The sequence below is a fragment of the Phoenix dactylifera genome, unplaced genomic scaffold, assembly GCF_009389715.1.
Source record: "Phoenix dactylifera cultivar Barhee BC4 unplaced genomic scaffold, palm_55x_up_171113_PBpolish2nd_filt_p 000774F, whole genome shotgun sequence".
Classification (NCBI taxonomy): Eukaryota; Viridiplantae; Streptophyta; class Magnoliopsida; order Arecales; family Arecaceae; genus Phoenix; species Phoenix dactylifera.
The window spans coordinates 46,250-67,159 of NW_024068145.1; the positions used below are offsets into that span (position 1 = coordinate 46,250).

Here is a 20,910-nt window from a genome sequence, read left to right on the forward strand (position 1 = left end):
TTTGCATGTGTTGGGCCGCCCTTGCTCAAAGGCTGGCCCAACTCAAATGTGGGCCTTCACATTATTAGCAAAAAACTATTTGGTGGAAGTGGTAATGGCTTTTTCTATTACATGTCATGTGCATATTTGTTTTACGTAATTACGTAATCATATATTATCAACTTCATATACGATGTTGAAAAGAACAAAGTGTAGTACAGCATCCAAAAGTAAATGGGCCCAAACAAGGATTAAACATTATTAAAAATAGTACAAATGACTATAAATTCTAAATCAACCCCAAGCATTAACTGACCATAATCATGTCAAGGGAAAGATGATATGCGCGGCAAATACTATTAAAAATCACAAATATAGTATTTATAAAATTTTATTGGTCCAAGATATTTTAGTCCAGTTAATCATAAATTGTTAAGAAAAACAAATTATACTAGATTATTTGATATCATTGGCAAGCAGTGCCCGACTATATTTCATATGATTGTCTCTTCAATCTTGATTCTGTTGCTAATGGAAAGATATTTAAATTTTAACTGTTTGGTTGGAGAAAAGGGAGATAATTGATGTACTATTTATTTGAGGGTAAGATACACCATTCCAATTAATTCGTGAAAGGAGAATCCAGGGCATGTAAATAAAGTAAGATATTATTTGATATATAATGATGTAGGGAAATGAAACTTTCTTTTATAGTATTGGATGGCATATTTATTTTCCACCTTCATTAAGCAGTTGGAAGAAAGGGACCATGGCAACACATGTTAGGATGAGCCATGGCTTGGTGGTGCTATTTTTAGTAATGACATTGTTATTGTGTTCCAGGCTAAGGTGCGCACCACAAGACAGCATTAGGAGTTGCAACGACACCTCAAGCGATTAAATAAGCCTGCTATCAAGAGCATCAAGGTTTGATCTCTTTTGCCTCATCTTTTATGGGTTTACGTGGTTTTCTTCCCATATTATACATAATTAGTAAAACCGCTTTCAGGAATTGCTACAGTATTTTTTTTATAATTTTTTGTAAAATATAGGGACTCATCGTAGTCATTCCTTGTTAGTGGAAAAAATTTATCTTAATCAGTAATTAATTTTCGATTATCTTTTGTTGAATGTGGATGGCTTCCTCTCTCTCTCTCTCTCTCTCCCCCCCCCCCCCCCTGGGCCCACTCATAGCAACTTCCCCGTCGAGGAAAATTTTGGATCATCTACTGTACAATGAATGGTAAAATTTATAAAAATATTACAACATTTTATAAAGCAGTGTAGCAAAACCTATTTCTGTAAAATGCTTGCATGATTTCTTAACCCAAAATTAGAACTTTTGATTTATTTTTTAATCAGGAATTTTGTTGTGCGCCTTTAAAAAAAAAGTTGATATCTTTCGTTTACTCGTAGTAGTGTCATCCGATTTATAGAGGAAAAATTGTTCCTTGTAATTCTTTGGGAATTAAAAATTCTTGAGCTATGCTCTCTATTATTGGTATGATCTCGAGTCCTCTTTCATAGTTTTTACTTTTCTTCCTAGATATTTCTTATTCTCAAATTAGTTCTCCTATTTCTTTTGCATATTAGTTCTCTTCAACTGAAATTTGCAAGTAAAGGACCCTTATCGAAAATTTAGAAAATTATGTTTTTATTTTATTCTATCTCACTATTTTATCAAAAATTGGCTGCACTCATACGCGTGTTGTGTAAGGCGCTATTGTACCAAAAAAACATAAAAAAATAAAAGTTCTTTTGGTACTTTATTCGTTCGGTACAATCCTAATTAATATCTAATAAACTTCCTCTTCTATTATACTTATGTACGTGTAGCAATTTGCACTACAATGAGTCTTAATTTCTGGTTTAATTTGTTTTAGTGTTAATTTGTTTTATTCTTTAAAAAAGAGCCCAGATGGAGATATCATAGACTGCGTCCATATCTCTCATCAGCCTGCCTTTGATCATCCTTTACTCAAAAACCACACTATCCAGGTGTGCTCTCTTTCCCCCCTCACTCTCTCTTCTCCGCAAATTCTACCCCTTTCACTTAATGTTTACACCTGATGGTCTCTTTACTTTGTCTCCACTTTATGCAAAATTTTCAGATGAGACCAAGTTTCAACCCATTTAGCCTATATGACGCGAACAAGGTGGAAAAGGAAACTAGCTCCATAACTCAGCTTTGGCATCAAAATGGGAGGTGCCCCAATGACACCATCCCTATTAGAAGGACGAGAAAGGATGATTTGCTGAGGGCCAGCTCCATCGAAAGATATGGGAAGAAAAGCCACGGTGCAATACCTAATGATGTTTCTGTATCGCATGATGGCTATATACATGAGGTATGTACTCCTGAAAATATATGAAAAATGAGCAGCTTTGGAAGTAGCTCTTAGTTACTTTTCCATTTCCTTCCTCTGCTCCTTGGCCTTTCTCATTTACGTTTGTTAGTGGGTCATTTTGAGCAGCATTCGTTTGCTGTTGCGAATGGACAGCACTATGGGACGTCGGTATTCATGAGTGTGTGGAACCCATACGTCCATGATCCCCTCGAGTTCAGCAATACTCAGCTCTGGTTGTTTGGGGGGCCTTGGGAATTTCTCAATACCGTCGAAGCTGGCTGGCATGGATGCTATTGTTTTAATTTTAACTAAACTGAATGCAGTTTTAATTATGTGGAATTATGAAAGTCCTCTCTTCTCTTCCTGCATTAACTTTAGCTGGCTGCTCTTTGGTATGAAAAAATATCAGGTATATCCAAATCTGTATGGAGATAATAGAACGAGACTATTTACTTACTGGACTGTAAGTAAATATTCCCTCATTTTTTCTTGTCCTCTATGAGTTCTTTCTATTAATTTCTTCTTTCCTCGTGTTCTTGTTCTCTCCTACCTTGCCTTCCATGAGTTTTTTTTAAAACAAAATAGTAATAATTGGACTGTCTTTTTCTTGAGCTTTTTTGCTGTGTTTTCTTCAATTATATGAAGCTAATTAATGACGTGCCATGGACATCCTTCTTTTTGATAAAAATTAGGTGGCTTCTAATACTGTTCTATAAAATTTCAGAATGATCGGTATCGTCAAACAGGCTGCTACAACCTGCTCTGCTCTGCGTTTGTTCAAGTCAGCAACAAGGTAGCGTTGGGCTCCTCCCTCAAGCCCGTTTCTAACTATGATGGTCAGCAATATGGTATTCTTGTTGTTGTCTATAAGGTAAAAACAATGCTCGCATGATTTTTATACGAAAACACCAGGAAGGAACAAAGGATACCACTCGTTCTTCGTTATTTCTTGTGCACACTGGCAAAATCACAGTGTAGAAAAATTACAGTAGGTTTATTCAATTACATTTTTACTTTTCACCTATACATAATAATAAATATTTATATGGTCTGCATTTGTCAGGATCAAAAAACAGGGAATTGGTGGTTACAATTTGGGAACAAGTTGGACATCGGCTACTGGCCTGCTTCCTTAGTCAAGCATTTGCCGCATGCCGCCGGGGCAGCATGGGGAGCAGAGATTATAAACTTAAATATAAGTAGTGAGCACACCTCTACAGTGATGGGCAGTGGCCATTTTGGAAAAGAAGGTTTGCGCAAGGCGAGTTTGTGCGGGAACATTCACATACTTGACGAGTCCTTAAATATAAAACAACCTCCAGAGATTACCTTAATCGCTGAATCACCCAACTGCTATGATGTGGTCCGAGCCCCCAATTCCGAAGATTTGGGAACTCACTTCTTCTATGGGGGTCCTGGGAAAAGTCCCAATTGTCCGTAGAAACCCCGAACTGGACGTGCGGTGTGAGACAGACGCCACCATTGGAAGAATTAGACCCAAATGTGGGCACGAGTTGCATGATTGCGAAAGTATGTGTATTTTGCTTATTAAATGATAAAATGCACCGTGCGTCGTGCGGAAGAGAGTAAAATGCGGTCACTAAATTTCTATCTCTTGATATGTACTACTTAATTACCACATTAATAACTCGGGCTCCGTTACAAAGACAAGTTGTTAATGCCGGATTTCGGTCAAGGAAGAATACTAATTGTATGCCTACTCCCCAGATCAACCAAAACCTCATCCTTTCTGCTGTCCCATGTAGCGGCTCGTTGGCTTCCATTTGTGCCAGTTTGGCTTGACTTGATTTGATTTAAGTAGCTTTTCCTTTTGGCATCGTAAGGAAAAAAAGATCTCTCTCTTGTATTCATGCAATAAGCCTATCCACTAAACATTGGTTTAATTTATGCATCTCTAGCAACTTAAATTGAATTGTCCCCATAACAAAGAATTGTCATGCCTTGTCCCCATATGAGCTCTAGAGTAGTACCCTAAAGATTATGCAAGGCCTATGATGAACAAAAATCTGATAACTTCACAAATAATTTAATTAATTTAAATAGACAAATCTAACATGTTTAGATAATCAATTTGATTTAATTACAAAAACTTTTAATGTTCAACAATATCAAAGTAAACTATCTAACTGACTAATGACTCTAACACTCGAACTCTGCCCCCAACCCTTCCAAGTCTATGTGTCCTGCGGCTCTGAAAAGAGAAAAAAAAAGGAAGTGAAATTTATAGCCCAGTAAAAATCTCTATACATCCATACCAATACAATAGTAATATGAATTTGAAAACCACAAGAAATCGATGCACATATCATGAAATCATAAACTGGCTATCAAAAAACTTATATAATTAATATAAGTATGTACGTCAAACATCAATGAAAGTTACTTTCAGCCACACAAGAATGATATAGCATATGATAGCTCATAAATTTAAATGCTTTTTCTTTCCACAATATATTTAATATACAAAAAGATGACGTTCCCAAAGATTTACATGCTATGATGCTTCCCCATGTCCCTAATCCCAAAACCGAAGAGGAACAGGTACAAACAGTGATACATAACACGAGGAAACTGATGAGATTAATTTGCTCCTTGAGAACATGAAGACTACTCCAACCACCCATTGCTTTGATTAAATGAGGATAAAATCATGAGCCTGGAGGGGTCACTCTTGAGGCAGACGAGTCGCCCAGTGAGACAGAAGCAACGGATGAAGCCCAGGCCCGAGCATTGTTCGCCCCCTTCTGAAAGTTCTTTGACTTATTGCAGAGCCTAAGCCTGCTCCACAGTTTCTTGATATCAAATACATGTTGTGCTCGCTCCAAAAGCTGGCTCCATTCGCCCAGGATTTCCAAGTTCAGATGCCAGGCGAGTGAAACCCAGAAAGCTCTGAGGTGGATGAAGATCACAGGGAAGAACCGCAGGATTGCCTTTAGACAGATAAAAAGAAAACTAATTGCGATGTAAGGTTCGTGGGCTATCAGTTCCTTTGCAGATCCCTCCACTGGCCAGAGGGATCTTGCATTTCTTGAACTGCTGGGCGGTTCAACAGCAAAAAATGAAACAGGATCAAAACCTGCATCCGGAAAGCAGAAGAGTATAAGTGCAGATAAGAATGAGATGTACCTGGAAGGGTTTCAGAAACAGTCTGATGACCTTTCTTCCATCAGCTGATGCGTGCATCACATAGAAGTTATAAAGATCCAGAAAATTCTGAATCTCGGACTGTTTATGAGTATAAGAAGAACAGAAACAGGTTATCTATGACCACCAATACAACTTAAGTTAAACCAGGACACTGTTTGTTTCAGGCCAATCAAATCACTCTTGTACCCTAAGCAAAACGAGAGATAAAAACCCTGCCTTGAGTGCAAGGTTGCAAGAACCTGCCACAAATCATGTAAGGGCAGCTCTAGAACCCAGGTCACTGGGTGTCGACACCCAGTGACTTTACCAACCAAGCCAGTTGGCGGACTCAAAGATATAGCTTCTCGTTTGCCTTCAAGTTTTGAAAACTCTTGAAGACAGACTACACCGGTGACTTTACCAACTGAGCCAGTTGGCATACTCAAAGATCTGCTTCTGGTTTGCCTTCAAGTTTAAGTAACTTTTGAATACAGATTATAGAGTCATAAACAACAGACGTGAATTATGTGGATTAAGACAAATCAATTGGAAGAAATTTAGAAAAGCACAAGGGATCCACCTGTAGTTTTCTTGTAGAAACTCACAAGAGAGTTGAGGTCTTTTGAGCCACGGTATCGAACCATCACTGTCCTATTGGCTAATAGTATAGCTGGAAAACTGTGAATCCCATATCTTGAGAATACACTGCATGGCATGTGAGAAAATGTCGTGCTCAGAAAACCGATCATGTATATTTTAATGCAACAAACATTACAGGTACAATAACTTTACACGTACCTTGGAATGGAAGAAGATTGTTCAACTGCTAAGTGTTTTATTTGAGGAAACATGGAGCTGAGGGCATCAAAAATGGGTCGAGTGTTGCTGGAGAATGGGCACCATGAGGCGTAGAAGAAAACAGAGTAATACACACTTCTCTGGCTGTGACTCAACTCTTGCTCAAGTGTCTCACCATTCACCTTCAAAAAAAGAGTAACTTCAGATCTCTCCATAACCAACAAAAGAGTTGCAAAGTAACCTTGCACATAAATTCATTATCATTAATATGGAAACTGCAGCTTGCTGTTGATAAAGATACCATGGAAAGGTGCCTTGCAAAACCAACTCCCTATTATCTGAAAGGGAAACAGGAAATAAAAGGAAAAAAGTTGATTATAGGCCAACTACATTTCAGTTGGCATTGTGATGTTTGGTATAAACTTGACAGTCCTCTGATAATCTCAAGAACAAGGCAACTTGAAGTGATTATTGCACATAAGGAATAACCAAAACAAAGATATTTTGTATATTTGAAATATCTAACAATATGACAACAAGGCTTAGAGATGAGTCTGCTTATGGTTGATCTTGCCCCGAAAAACAAGCATTCAAAGTTAACTTACAGAAACCACTTCAAAAACAACCATCTCATTTTTAACCAAGTCAAACAAACCATGTCAAAAGAAAAGTATACTCTCTCAGGACTACTGGAGGGGATCTCAGCGGAAACAACGGAACAAGACAGAGCAAAAACAACGAGAAACCATAGACAAACTAATGTGGACATGAAAGTATCTTTAAAATGTTCTTCATTTATTTCCTGAATAGTTGGAAAGTCAAAACATTCCCCCAATGGATAACCTAAACTTTCTGGACTGCACTGCCACTAATTAATTGCATTCTATACCTCCAGTTTAAAAAGCAGATGCGTTATGGGACCATAAAGTGCATATGCATTATACAGGCTACATATACAAGTGCATATATGGATAGTATTTTTTTTAATTATATAAAATAAATAAAATATATTAAGGGCAATAAAAATAATAATAATAATAGCAATATTTTTTTGGGGCAAACAATATCAATATTAATAGCAATAACAACTAACAATTACTGCCTATTAGTTAATACCAATAACAATAATTATAACATAATGGAAACCTAAATCCAACCTAATCATTAGTCTGAACATACTCCATCCGAACAAGACCATATTAGAGTGGGCTACATAGTTGGCCCCATAATGCTAAGTGGGCCACATATGCAGCCATAAAATGCTAAATGAGCCACAAGTACGGCAGCATAGTATTAGGTGGACTCCCTTCGGCCTTTATGCAGAATGATTGCATGTAGTAACCGCATATACGCAGTGCGCTATGGTCAAGGGACCGCAACCGCATCTACAGCCGCATATGCAGCCTTATGCACCGCATTTTTAAAACACTGAAGATTCCATTTCCTTTTATTTATTTGAACAATGTCACACATGATTCCTTTCTGATGGTTGTGATATCAGTGCACGAAGTTTCTTAGTTTAGAGCGAATTATGAATGACTGATGCATCAAATGATGGACTTCTACTATGATTTAATTGGAGACATATTTAGTCCAACTCTCTCGTCAAATTATGAATAAAATAGATTGGCAATAAATATGCTCTCGTTTTATTAGGCTGTACCATTGAAAAGGGTAAAACTGGGAAAGAAAGACAAATAGCTTAGGAAGAGAAAAAGGTTGAGCATGTTGGCCTCTTGGAGTTAGAGAGGTAGGGAAACACAAAGCCCTTTCCTTTAAAGATAGATAAATCAAATTATCGAGCTCCATTCTTATAATAGCTCCTAAGACTGCTGGGGCTTGGGTCAAGCATTGGGAATGTTCTCAAATTCAATTTTAATTTTTAAAATCAATAAGAGATTATTTAAGTCTTAACAACCTATACTTAATACATTTTATCTAGCTTATAAAAATAAACCTTTTATATATGTGCATGTAATATGCATAAGTTTGTTATAATATTGGTACACAAATAGTTAATCTGCTCTAGTACATAGTTGGGGGAGCTAGAGGCCAAATGAGCAAATAAACCAAGTGAGAGCGAATGCGCCAAGTTGCTAGCTTAGCATCTTTGACCATAAAAGGGCACTTCACAACATGATCAATGACATAACATGATTGAAACCATTTGTTTTCACATCTGTGACGCACACTTGAGGATTGGGGGGCTACGAGATGGAGAGTATGCCTTTAAATATGGAACTAGTTCACCTGCTGCCTGCTGGCCATCCGATCTCTGTCCCAAGCTGTTCAGATGGGTTTTTATGAATAACAGGTTTGGAGTTGACCTGATCGATTATATGTTGTTGGTGGTGGGTTGACCCAGATCTCAAATTATAAGATTTGTTATACAAAAGAAACAGAAGATTACTTATAGAAAGAAAATAAAAGAAACAAACAAAATTACAAGAAGAAATCTGACATATAGCAGAAGATGAAAAGGAAGCATCTTCCAAATTAAGAGTAGAAAATTGCAAAAAATCTCTAAGTTCAGGTCAAGGCATCACATAACATTAGAGTCCCAAGACGGTAAAGAACGCCAAAGTACAACTGTTCTGGCAAACCATTCAATCTACACTCGGACCAATTAAGGCTGAAAATATCAACAAACAATAGCAACAGTGCAGGACATCAGCTAGAATAGGCAAGAAATGGTCAACATTAAGAATTTATTGGTATCAGTGACACAATAATGAATATTGTATATTTGTGTTTCCAATGATCCGATAATGAAATTATAAACCATAGTCTATGAAGCATCATTCCTTCAATTTGAGAAACTATGACAACAATCTTACATTCTGGTGGTGATAAAATTTCTGTTTGTAAAATATAACCATTGTTGTTAAAATCTTATAATTCATGATTCCGATATTATGATACAAATCAAAATGGCCCTAAATGAACCGGATCCTATCCTTGGATCAGGATTAGTTTAGGATCACAAGATTTAGATCCAAGTGAAGAACTATACATTCTTCTGGATCACAGGATCCAGTATGATTATGTTATTACATTTACATCATGTGGAGGTCCATTTTCTAGATTTTCTTTGACTACGTGATTCTTAAATTACTTAACACTAATAAATCCAAGATAGTGAAATAAAAGTCTGTTATTGGAGTTTACAGTTAAAAAATACAGCCATATGTTAAAGGCCTATCCTTGTTTATTCTATAGCACTCTACATAAAAGGATAATTAAATCATGATGGTGTATTATATAAATACCTTAAAAACCAAACAGAATGTTTGTTTCATTATCAATACTAAATATATAGACCTAAATTAGTGAACTGGACTTGTTGTATATATGCCTTTGATTCTTCATTCATCCACTTTATAGTTAAGTCATATTTCAAATTTTGTTTTCTTTTATATTTAAGACTTTCTCAAAGAAATCAGAAAAATTTTATGATCTACAGTCCAAATCACGGCCCAATCCAATCCGACCTAGCCCCCCTCCATGATTTATGAGTCAATCCTGATCTTAACAGCATTGGATATAACTAATGAATGAAACATGTACTGCCAAATAATTCATATTTTCCTTATTGAAAGCAAATTGCATCAAAAAAGTAAAATACATATAACACCAGAATACTTGATATGAATGGTGTAGTGCAAAAATGCTGGGAGGATATCTTTCAAAAATCTTTTTAAAAAAATGAAACCATTTACATACAAAGAGAGAATATCCATACTATTAATAATGCATTAACTTGAAATTTGACTCAGCTGATGCCTGAACAACTCATATGAAATGCAAATGGTCAGCCCAATAGCAACACCTATTAAGATTAGCAAGAACAAATTATTATAAGCTCAGGCATGATCCATCTCGAACATGTCATTATGACATTAAACAATGCATCCAAATACACCAATGATAATGCTTAAAATAAGCTTTGGTGGCTCCAAAGCATCCTTAAGTCAATCTGGCAGCAGCATAGTGTTCTGATCATCTTTGGGGTGCTTGGATGCCGAACTTTGATATATAAGGACAGAGGTATTAAAGCTCCGATTTAAATTTCTGAGAGTAGAAAAGAACCTCATTGTTGGGGGAGGTCATAACTTAGCTAGAGTTGAATCTCCAACTTCATAAATACTAAAATGGAAAATTAAAATGGTAATATGATATTTGAGGAAGATGAAATAAAATGTACTATTTTTGTCCAAATCTCTATTTCACCATCATCTCTTCTCAACTGTACAAGAGCATGCTGCCGGTGGTTTCTAAATGAGGATTGAACATTTTAGCTAAGGTTGCCATCTAGGTACCGAACCCCGTACAAATATCATGCTAGTATAGTATCAATATGCATGGCATAGGGATCAGTTCAGAGTAACGAGACTTGGTATGCCCTCCATACTAAGTTTCGGTTTAGTACCAAGACAGGGCGATACGCACCGATTTGGCAAACCTTGGTTTTAGCATATTAACCTTGTCTAAATAAGGAAATTCATGAAAACCATTTGTATGTTTATTAACTACATATATGATTTAAAGCATAATAAAATGAGCAATGTGACAAAAGTAGTTTGTTTCTCTTTTCATTCATGGGAAGTCTATTATATGGTCATGTGACAAAGAAATGCATGTATAATACAAAGAAACAATATAAACAAAAGAATCAGTGGAACAATCTCGATATTTTTACAAGCGTTTCATCTTGTTTTAGAAGCACGTCTTCAATCTTAATAGCTCGGACCTTAAAGCCTCATGGCTTTCTTTTGGCCGGGTTCACCGACTTAAGACTTAACTTCTGCAAAGCGAAATGTGAACATCACATTGATTTCTGACACACCAATTGCTTTATATGTTTGTGTTCAGTATCCCTTTGGAAAATAAGAAACACCCCTACTAACTAAATTAAGCATTGAAAGAAATGGCAAATGTGTACTATTTAAAGATATTAACCTATGAAATTCCTCTCTTCTTCTCCAAACTCTAGAGTTCGAAGTCAGACTATTTTGATTCTTAGCCAGAGGAGTCCAGCTCCATGCCCCTCTGCAGAGATAGCTGCTGGTACGGAGTATCCTGTGACAGTTAATGCCCTAGAATCACATTGTCTGAGGCTTATGCCCTGTACTCCAAGTCTCCAATCCCCCTAAGGCTTTTTATTTAATGAGATATTTTCCCAAAAAACTCAATAGGATGAGGTCCATGTATATCTGAAAGCAAGTTATCGCTGTTAATAATGATGAATCTGGATTTGGTCGAGGTTGTGGCAAGCTAATGATGCACGTGGTGCATAACCGGCTTGATCACAACAGCAAATAAAGATCAACTAGAAAAGAAGATCATGAAAAAGCTGTAAGAAATTTCAGATCATGATAGCAGCAGCATACGCATCTTGACCATTTGGGGGTTCCTGGGTGCTGCAACTTTTTTATATAAGGAAACTACTAAAGTTAGTATGTTTCGGTCTCTGGTTGCTTGTACCTCAATAACTGAAAGACATGAAATCTAGGTTGCCACTTTGGTTTTTCATGTCTTTTTGTCATCCTTCCTCAGCCTCCACTTCTCAACTCTACTATAACATGTCGCCAGTTATTTTCCAGTTTAGAATTAAATTTTTAGCACCTTATCCTTGTATAGCTAATAATGGCATCCAAAAGGCTCAAATTTTGCTAACTAAACAGCGAGCATGAGACTCATGCAAAATATTCAGTTTTTTTTTTTTTTTCTGTGCATGCATGGGAATTACACGTATCAAAGAATATGGATGCAAAAACACAATTAGGAAAATCAGTCATAATCCGGGAAACAAGAGTTATTAGGAGACGTACTTCCCAATAAAACTATCTCAAATAGAATGAAAATAAACTCTTTTATAGAGACAAAAATTAAGAAGGGGTTGGTGAGTCCACGAATGATCTTGATGCTTCTCTAACAGCTATACTTTAAAGCAATGCATGTCATATTATGTTTTCAGGCGTAACAAGAAGATTTCCATGTTCCCTGCCGGCCAACTCCAAATTTTTCCAAATATCTAAAACTATAACATGAAAAGTATTAAGATATTTACCAAAAAAAAAGTATTAAGACACCAAGAACCGCATACGCACATGCCCATTCACTCCAATAAAATTAGAACCTATAGAAATAGAATCCACTCATGCGGAAACCAAGACCTCAATCCAAGAAACCTCGTGACGCCAAATTCCTAGAAGCCCCAAAATCAAAACCATATGAACAACCCAAAGAATCTCCAAAAAGCTCCCACCCTTCAACAACTACCCACGATGAAATCGAACTAGCATGACCAAGCCGCGATTTTTCGGAGAAACAAAATCCCACGGAAAGAGAATCGAAATCGATACACAAGAGGCGGGGATTTTAGGCATACGTAGAAGCACCTACAAGGAGGAAAGCAAAACCCTACCTCCAGAGAAGAAGACGGTTCGATCCAGAGAGGGCATTGCGATCTGACGACGTCGAGGACGGGAATGTCCGATCGAGGGCAGAGAGGCGCCGCCGTCGCCGACGCCGCAGCGGAGGATCGGGGGGAGGAGACGAAGGCGATGCAGAGGAAGACGAGGAGTGGGAAAGGCGAGACGGCCATGGAGCAAGGGAGGAAGGGAGGAGGCGAGGGATGGGGGTGGAGGCGAGAGAGAGGAAGGCGCTTTCTTTTTCTCTCTCTCTCTTTCTCTAATTGCGGCTCTTCGTTTTGTTCCGGTTTTATTTTCCGGTGGTCTTCTCTTCTTGCACCGCTGGTTTCGTTCTCTCTCTACTTCGCCAATCTGGATCTCTCACCGAGCCCTCTCCTGCCTTTTTGTAGCTCGAGCATGTGAGCATGGCCCTCCCCTCTCTTTCTATGTGACCGTAGCCGGCAAAAATTGCAACCCTTGGATGTTCCTTGATTTCCAAATGTTGCACACAAATCCTTCATGGGAACATAATGGTATATGTTAGCACTACATGGAAACTTGGCCTGCTGAATATGGGACGTCTAGCACACAACAGATGTGAGTATCACCCAATAAATCAAAAAATAAGATAGATAAAATAGATGGGACCTATACAGATCCTCACATACTTTCTTCATTCAAGCTCTGATGTCCTCGTTCCCTAGTCCACATAAATTATAGGTTGGATCCGCTCTGATACCATTTGTAACAACCCAGTATCTCATCCAAAATGTCTAGCCGGAAGTTATTATTTAGGTTTCTTGATTCTAAATAAATACCCAATATCTACCAAGTAAATAACCGATGTGGTATTAAACACACATCCGCACAAATTTTCATATAGGTGCCCCATGCAGGATCTTTCCTGCTTGCTCTCTTTGCTCTCTCTCTCTCTTCTGCTAGTCTCTTCTCTCTCCATTTCTCTTCAAAAATCATGCTCTCCATTTCTCTTTAAAAATCCTTGCCTCCTTTTCTCCTTCTCTCCTTTTTCCATTCGCCACCTTTAATCTGCGCTCCACCTCCAATATTGCCGGCAACGCTATTTCCTCCGCTCCACTCCCCTCTCTTCTATCCCCCATTAATGCATGACTTCCTCTTGCTTCTCAGCTCCTCTCTCTATCCTCTCATTTCTTGTTTTGCCCCTACCCCCACTCTTATCCTAGCCAAGACCCCTACTGGTGTGACATTGGTAGGCACATCAACAATCACAATGGCTGGAAATTTTATAAATTTTGAAGAATACCAAAAAAAAACATGATTTCAAATGTAAGCTCCTTCCTTTAAAACTTTTTTTTATTTATGGTCTTCTCAGGTAAAAAATAAAAATTCTCAGGTAAAAAATAAAAAAAATTATTATTATTATTTTTGGAGAAAATTGAAATGTTTAAAATGTTTATTTTTTTTTTTTGTGCCGATTATCATTTGCCCCTACAAATGCTATTTCTCTCATCCGTTTCTTAAGTTATTTTCCTCTCAGTATTTTTCTCTGGACTCTCTTCTTCTTGATTTCTTCTGACTTTGGATCTAACCTTGAATAAAGTCCTAAACTAGCAAAAAAAAAATCTTCGAGATAATTCTGCTCTCTTATTTATCGTCTCCATATTTCTCTCATGTCTAACGGGATGTGGAGAATATCGATAGCTTTAATGTATCCTTCAAGACCTACACGCGCGCGCATATATATATATATATATATATATATATATATATATATATATATATAGTCCTCACCTAGCAAGGAATAAATAGTCAGTACCGAGAAATCAATGCTAACATAGATTAAGTAAAGACTTACAATTTACTAGATAAGTAAACAAGTGAGGTTTCATCTCTGATTTTCTATTTTGCAGATATGAGAGGACTCAAAGCATGTAGTGGTCAAGATCTACATGGCAAGGATAAAACAATAAACTTGAAATGATTTTAAACAGTAAGTCTAGAATAGTAAACGTAAAGCTGTACAAATAAGCAGCAAAAGTCCCATAACATGGTGGTTGGGTTGGGCCTACTTCAGCGTAAATAGCAATGAAGAAGGATAAAAGGAAATTCAACAAGGATTAAATAACTAGTGTTCGGAAACAAATACTCTAACATGGAGCTAAGAAATACTTGTAGTCTACGAGATGATCATAAAAAGTGACCTCATCTTCTACATCCTTCTTTGCAAATTTGAGTAAATACTTAATACAGAGCAACAAATACCTACATGATCAGGGTAAATAGTAACCTTGAAATGATAACTATTAAGTTTAAAACAATAAGCACTAAATTTATACAAATAAGCAACAAAAGTTCGGTAATATAATGGTCAGGTCAAGGATGCTTCACAACAAATAGCAATACAGAAGGGTAAGAAAAAGTTAGTAAGGAATAAACATTTAGTGTTGAGTAATAAACACTAACATAGAGTTAATAAATACTTGTGGTCTATGAGACAAGCACAAAATGTGAGATCTGATTCTGTGACTTCCTGCTGGTAGATTTGAGTAAACATTTAGCACGAAGCAGCGATAAATATATGCACGATCAAGATAACGGTAACCTTGAAATAATAAACATTAAGTGGTTGGTTTGGCCGGAAGCAATTAGTCATTATGGAAGCCCATTAGTTTATGTCATTCAAGTCGAACCATTTGTACATACGCTATCGTATCTCAGAGATCAAGATTCTTATTTTTATGGACGCCCACATTAGGGCTCCTGTCTTTATTATATTTTTTATATTTTTTTAATTTGGCGGGATGCACTTATGCTAGAGTTATATAAATTATTGTTAGAAGAAGAAGAAGAAGAAGAAGAAGAAGAAGAAAGAAAGAAAAAAAAGAAAAGAAGAGGAAGAAGAAAACTTAACGAAAAGAAACAAACTTAAGAGAATGGCCGTCTTCCTCTGCTTTACGGACGCCAAAAGCATTGGACTCATAAAAGCGAACTCCCATTCCTCCCTCGCCCCTTCTGTGGTCTGATAGCGCTCCACGTAGGCGTGTGGGGGTATCCAGTTTACCCTTTCGCGTCCCCTAAACGCCCACCTGAGCCTAGCGGAGAAGAAGAGACCCCGGTGGATGGCGGCCAGCGGCGGCGGCGGCGGAATCCGGCCGGAGCTCGGCGGCCGGATTGCCCCGAGGGAGTGCGAGTCCTGCCGATCTGTCCCCGGCATCCCCTTCTGCCGCGTCGAGTGGTCCTTCCTCTGCACCGGCTGCGCCGCCCTCGTCCACGGCCACAACTGGATCGTTGCCGTCCCCCCAAACCCCAACCCTAACCCCAATTCCAACGCCTATCCCTGCCCGTACGCCAACCCTCACCACGTCGTGCAGCTGTGGTCCGATGAGGAGGCCCCCTCCGCCGGTGATCCTGATGACGGCGCCAACGGGGCGGCCGGCTCCAGCTACGGCGGGGGAAAGCGGAGGCGGCGGTCGGCCGGCTTTGCGGCGACCGGTGGGCCGGTGGCGAGCGTGATGAGGCGCAAGGAGAAGCGGAAGAGCCGCAAGTTCGAGAAGACGGTCAGCTACGAGACCCGGAAGGTGTATTTGGACCTGAGGCCCCGAGTCGACGGGAAGTTCACCAGGCCGGACTCCGGTGGCGACGAGGCGAGGCCGGACTCCGGCAAGGAGGCGAGGGCCGATACCAGTGAAGCCGGGGGAAAGGCCAGATGCTAACGAGCAGCTGAGGTCGGATGCGAGCGAGGTGGTGAGGTTGAATTCGAGCGACGAGGTGGGGCTGCCGGAGGCGGGAGAAGAGGAATTGAGGCAGTTGGATGCTGTTGATGAACTGAGGTTGGAGGGATACTGATGGCGGGTCTTGGGTTGATCAACACTATCTGGGCTGGTTTGTTCAACAGAAATTTTTTCCAAGAGAGGTAAGACAGAAATTTGTCTTTATATTGGAATTTGTAGAATTACTAATAATTGCTTTGTCGAAACTTTTAGCTCAATTTAATGTTTATGACTGTGATTGCGTACATTTGTTGTGATTTAAGCATTAAATCGGAGCTCGAGAAAAAGAAGGTCAGGATTTATTCTTTTAGAAGTTGTGCTTATTGAATGTTGAGAATTTGCTTGTGTTCAAGAGGAAGGAATCCATCATTTAAAATGACTTAAATCAATGCACATCTCGCCTTGTGGTGAGGTGAGGCTTTCCAAAAGCTTCATATGTTATGACTTAAATTGTAGTGATGATTCACTGTTATGGTTACCCACAGTAGCTTCATATGTTAATGAGGCCTTCAGTTATTTAGTCACAGTGATCGTTAGGTAATGTATATGGTGGCGTGATCAAGGAGTGTATAGCCCATATGGAAGAAGTTTTTCAGAGTTAGATATTGTAAAATATATAGGTCTAGAACGCATCTGGTTCCGACTAGATAACCCTTCTGGAGGCATATCTTATAAAGTGACAGCATCAGAAGTGAAGTGGGATTCGAGGTCAGTAAAGGGATAATATGGCATAAGAAGGATTAATCTTAAGCTTGAGAATATTCTCTCTAGTCTTGTCATTTTTAAGGTGGATGTCCCAGTTGAGAGATTGAGACTTTGGGTTGGTCTACTGCTCTTGAAAAAGGTATTTATTATTTAAGGAATTTGAGGAGCACTCACTTTGCTATCACTCTTAAAAACAATGCAATCTGCAATAGAAGTTTTTCAGCATACAAAGCTAAGATATTCTTTGTTTGGAGTGTTCCTTTCCCATCATTGCAAATCGTGAAGCATGCCTTCAGAGTCAGCTAGAAGTGGGTTAAAAATTGTTGGCTTGTTTTAATCAAGCCTTCAATATGGTTCTGATCCTGGTAGACCTTCTCATCTATTAGAATGCTTTAGAAGGAGGAAAGGATGGAATTCTGTAAGCTTTATTCTCATGAAGATGAGAACATTCCCCATGTTTTACGTTCTTGCACCTACTGTGGGTCTAGGTGAGTTTTTGGTTGGCTACCAATACTAGAAGACTCTAAATGCCTCTTCCAATTTCAATTAAAGGTATACATTTTCCACTCTATTTCAGATGTTGCACGACGACTATAGTAAGTTTGGCGTCCCATAAATTCTGAGAAACTTTGAACGTAACTAAGAGAAAACGCTTAATAGGAAGTTGTACTAGTTGGTAAGATGCTAATTATGACACGCGCAAGGAGTATGAAAGAGCCTCATCAAAAATGCAGTATATCTATAATCTTCGATGGTTGCAGTTTGTTAGATGTTTTTCAGAAGTTCTGCCTATCTTAATTGGGGTTTATCAGTGAAATGTATGAACAAGTTCTACCAGAATGCTTTCCATGGCCGACCCACTCCCATCATCAAAATAATTACCGATCGCCTCAAACCGAAAAAGAATAGTCAGTTGCATTTGATCGAGATCAGGACCCAATTCGAATTTGGATCTTGACATGTCGGTTGTTTTTAACCGTAGGCATCTCGCATGAAAAGTCAAATCGTGACCTACCTGGCGACCTTTCCTATTCCTGAAGTGAATTAATCTGCATTTCGATCGCATCTCTGGTCCTAGGAATAGTAGCAGCTGCTGGAGCAGGACTGGCAGGCAGCATTAGCAATAGGAGCATCAATAGTAGCAGTAGGAGCAACAGGAAGGAGCCGTAGGAGCACTTTATAACAGCATTGAATCCAATACAAGGTTTATAATTACTGAGATCTCAGCCATTGTAGAGGTTGTCCTATATCAAAATGGACCAAGATCCTAGTTTATTTTTGCCAGGATAGGAAATTTGGAAAGAACAGAAAAGTGACGAGATTTTTGAGATCTCAGCTGGTATTGCAGGAACCAATATTTTTGAGATCTAGGTTAAGAGAGTAAGCCCTGAATAGCTTCTATTTTAACAAAGTGATTGAATAATTAATAATTAGAATATTGATTTAAAATTCTAGAAATGCGTATTAGGAAATCTTTGCCAATATTTAAATATCATTTCGGCTGATATTGAAATACGTTGGTCTATATTAACCGATATAATATGGGGCGAAATATGGGTTATATTGCATTGGAGACTGCCTGATACCAATACAAGCTATCTTAAGCTGTGATATTGGTTGAGATGAAAACTTTGACGCTATATCATGAATAGCAATAGGACTAGCAGGAGCATCAGCAGTAGCATTTGCAATAGCTTGAAGAGTAGGAGCAGCAACAGCAGAAACAGCAATAGCAATGGCAATTGCAGCAGCGGTGGCAGTAGTAGGAGCAGCAATATTAGGAACATTAGCAGCAACATCTGCAGCAGCAGTAGCTTAAGTAGGAAGTAGTATTTTCACTTGGACCATATATCACTATTCACTAACTGTATAATAGAAAGTAGCGATGATGTGCGACCATGCCAATTTTCCATTCTGTTGGGTCAAATGTAACTAAAATGCTGAAGTAATTGCAGTGCAATCTACCCATGAAAATCTCTGACAATCAGGTGCTAGCGTAGGCATTTTTCTTCACATTGTATAAAAGTTGTTTAAAATTGTGATTTTAGCTTTCTTTTGCTTGTTACATCAATAATAATAATAACAATAATAATAATAATCAGAAGACTTGCATAATCAGCATGCTAGAATCATTAACCTGTTGAAACTTGAAAAGACTCTAAGATCACCTCAGAACTTGTTATTTATAATTAAATAGAGTCCACTTACTCCATGCAGTGGCTTCCTTTTTACAAGTTAGCTATTCGTTTGTTTGCTATTATCTTCATGCGAAGAGCTGTTTACATTTTCTCACTTGAAACAGTACTGTTTCTTCATTTGGTTTTGCTAGTTGTCTTTGCTCCCCTCTTGTTGTTGAACAGTAAATTTGTACTTCACTCAACCTGCCCCTCGATGGACGTGACTTTTATGTGCTTTTTCCCTCTCAGGTTAAGTGGCTTGGAGGCAGTTCCATGTGCCTCCTCTTAAGGAGCTCCATTGATATATCTGGTGTTCTTGTATCATTTCAGTCATTGCCTAGTTAAAAGACCTTCTACCCATCATTAAATGCTCTCAAGCAAAATGTCTAGCCTCTTTGCTGGAGAATTAGCAGGTCTGTTAGCTTCTTTATGAACTTGCCTCTATATAAACTGTTCGAACCTGTATTTTTTTTTTTAGTTTAATTTGTTTGAGAAACAAAATGTAATGAGAGGGGAAAAGAAGGAAACAATCTAATGAATGGAAGCCTGGCAGCAACCTAAAACTCATGTCAACTGATCGTAGAACTCGTAAGGCCTGGTCCTAATATGGAAACCTAATTAGTGTTTCAGCATCAGGTGCTTGGTTGACGTGCTATCTTTATTTGCTGAATGATACTGATACTGATTCTCTAGAATGAGCTGATGTCGATGCTAATTGTAATACTATATTTAATGATGAACACGGCTGCCTCTCACTAGAAAGCATGTTATTTAATGGCTGCCTAATCCCGAACTAGACTTTTTGGTTTAGGAGCAAGCTTGATCTGTGGCCTGTTTTATTCTCCTGCTATGAACCAATTCTAAGAATGGTGTATGCTCGACTGCAGCAACTAACTTGACTTGCAGGAGTATCAACTTTTGATACTCCCGTCGTGCAATCTTAGAGCATGCAGAGGTGGTGCTACGTTTTGTGGGACTTCTATGCCTAGCTTTACTTGGTACATCGGCACTATTTTTTTTTTAGATTTTTTTTGCATAAATGTTTTTATAAAAAATTAAATTTATGTGAATACTCTCATAAATCACTGTTTTTTAAGAAAACGATTCTAATATAACTATTCTTCTAACATCCTTAATAAAAACTATATTTATTTTAATTAAAAATAAAATAAAATTTGAAATTATTTTTTCGTTTCGATTGTTTTATAAATATTTTTTTTGCACAGCTACTCATTAAGAATATTTTAATTATTTTAATTTGAAATTGTTAATTTTTTAATGGTAGTAGATGGCGTCAGTACATCCGTAAAAACAAAAATAAAAGAAAAGAATAACAAAATAAATATTTTATGAGGGTATTTAGAAGAATATTTATATAAAAATAGATATTTGGAGGGGTTTTTGAAAGCTTAAAAAAGGTAATTTCACCATGCCCTAAAGAATGGGGAGTATAATTATTGTATGCCTAACCACTTAATGACATCCATGCCACCAAAGGGTTCATCTAATGTACTTCTAGTAATAAATGTTTTGTTGCGGGCACACGGCATCAAAACCTAATCTGGACTCATGTTGTGAAGTAAAATTCCAACTT

General features: G+C 38.0%; 3 protein-coding genes across 4 annotated transcripts; 2 read left to right on the forward strand and 1 right to left on the reverse strand.

The window, feature by feature from the left end:
* Window positions 1-748: 748 nt before the first annotated feature.
* Window positions 749-4,135, forward strand: LOC120104001. The gene is made up of 8 exons (XM_039120320.1): window positions 749-760; window positions 853-906; window positions 1,891-1,977; window positions 2,091-2,327; window positions 2,454-2,609; window positions 2,734-2,790; window positions 3,052-3,198; window positions 3,391-4,135. The coding sequence occupies exons 1-8, from the start codon at window positions 749-751 to the stop codon at window positions 3,766-3,768; spliced, it is 1,128 nt and encodes a 375-aa protein (XP_038976248.1). The 3' UTR covers window positions 3,769-4,135.
* Window positions 4,136-4,763: 628 nt separating this feature from the next.
* Window positions 4,764-13,108, reverse strand: LOC120107136 (5'-adenylylsulfate reductase-like 5). Its single transcript, XM_039120304.1, has 4 exons — window positions 12,700-13,108; window positions 6,273-6,454; window positions 6,055-6,179; window positions 4,764-5,424 (listed from the first exon to the last, which is right to left on the reverse strand). Exons 1-4 carry the CDS (start codon window positions 12,877-12,879, stop codon window positions 4,997-4,999), a joined length of 915 nt encoding a protein of 304 aa, XP_038976232.1. The 5' UTR covers window positions 12,880-13,108; the 3' UTR covers window positions 4,764-4,996.
* Window positions 13,109-14,927: 1,819 nt separating this feature from the next.
* LOC120107141 lies at window positions 14,928-20,125 on the forward strand. 2 transcript variants are annotated; one of them, XR_005509074.1, is made up of 2 exons: window positions 14,928-16,577; window positions 19,566-20,125. XR_005509074.1 is itself a non-coding variant. In XM_039120319.1 (1 exon), the coding sequence occupies exon 1, from the start codon at window positions 15,784-15,786 to the stop codon at window positions 16,375-16,377; it is 594 nt and encodes a 197-aa protein (XP_038976247.1). In that variant the 5' UTR covers window positions 14,928-15,783; the 3' UTR covers window positions 16,378-16,679. The 2 variants fall into 2 exon arrangements, 1 of the variants encoding a protein (XP_038976247.1); XM_039120319.1 differs by lacking the exon at window positions 19,566-20,125 and having other exon boundaries at window positions 14,928-16,679.
* The last annotated feature ends 785 nt before the right edge of the window (window positions 20,126-20,910 follow it).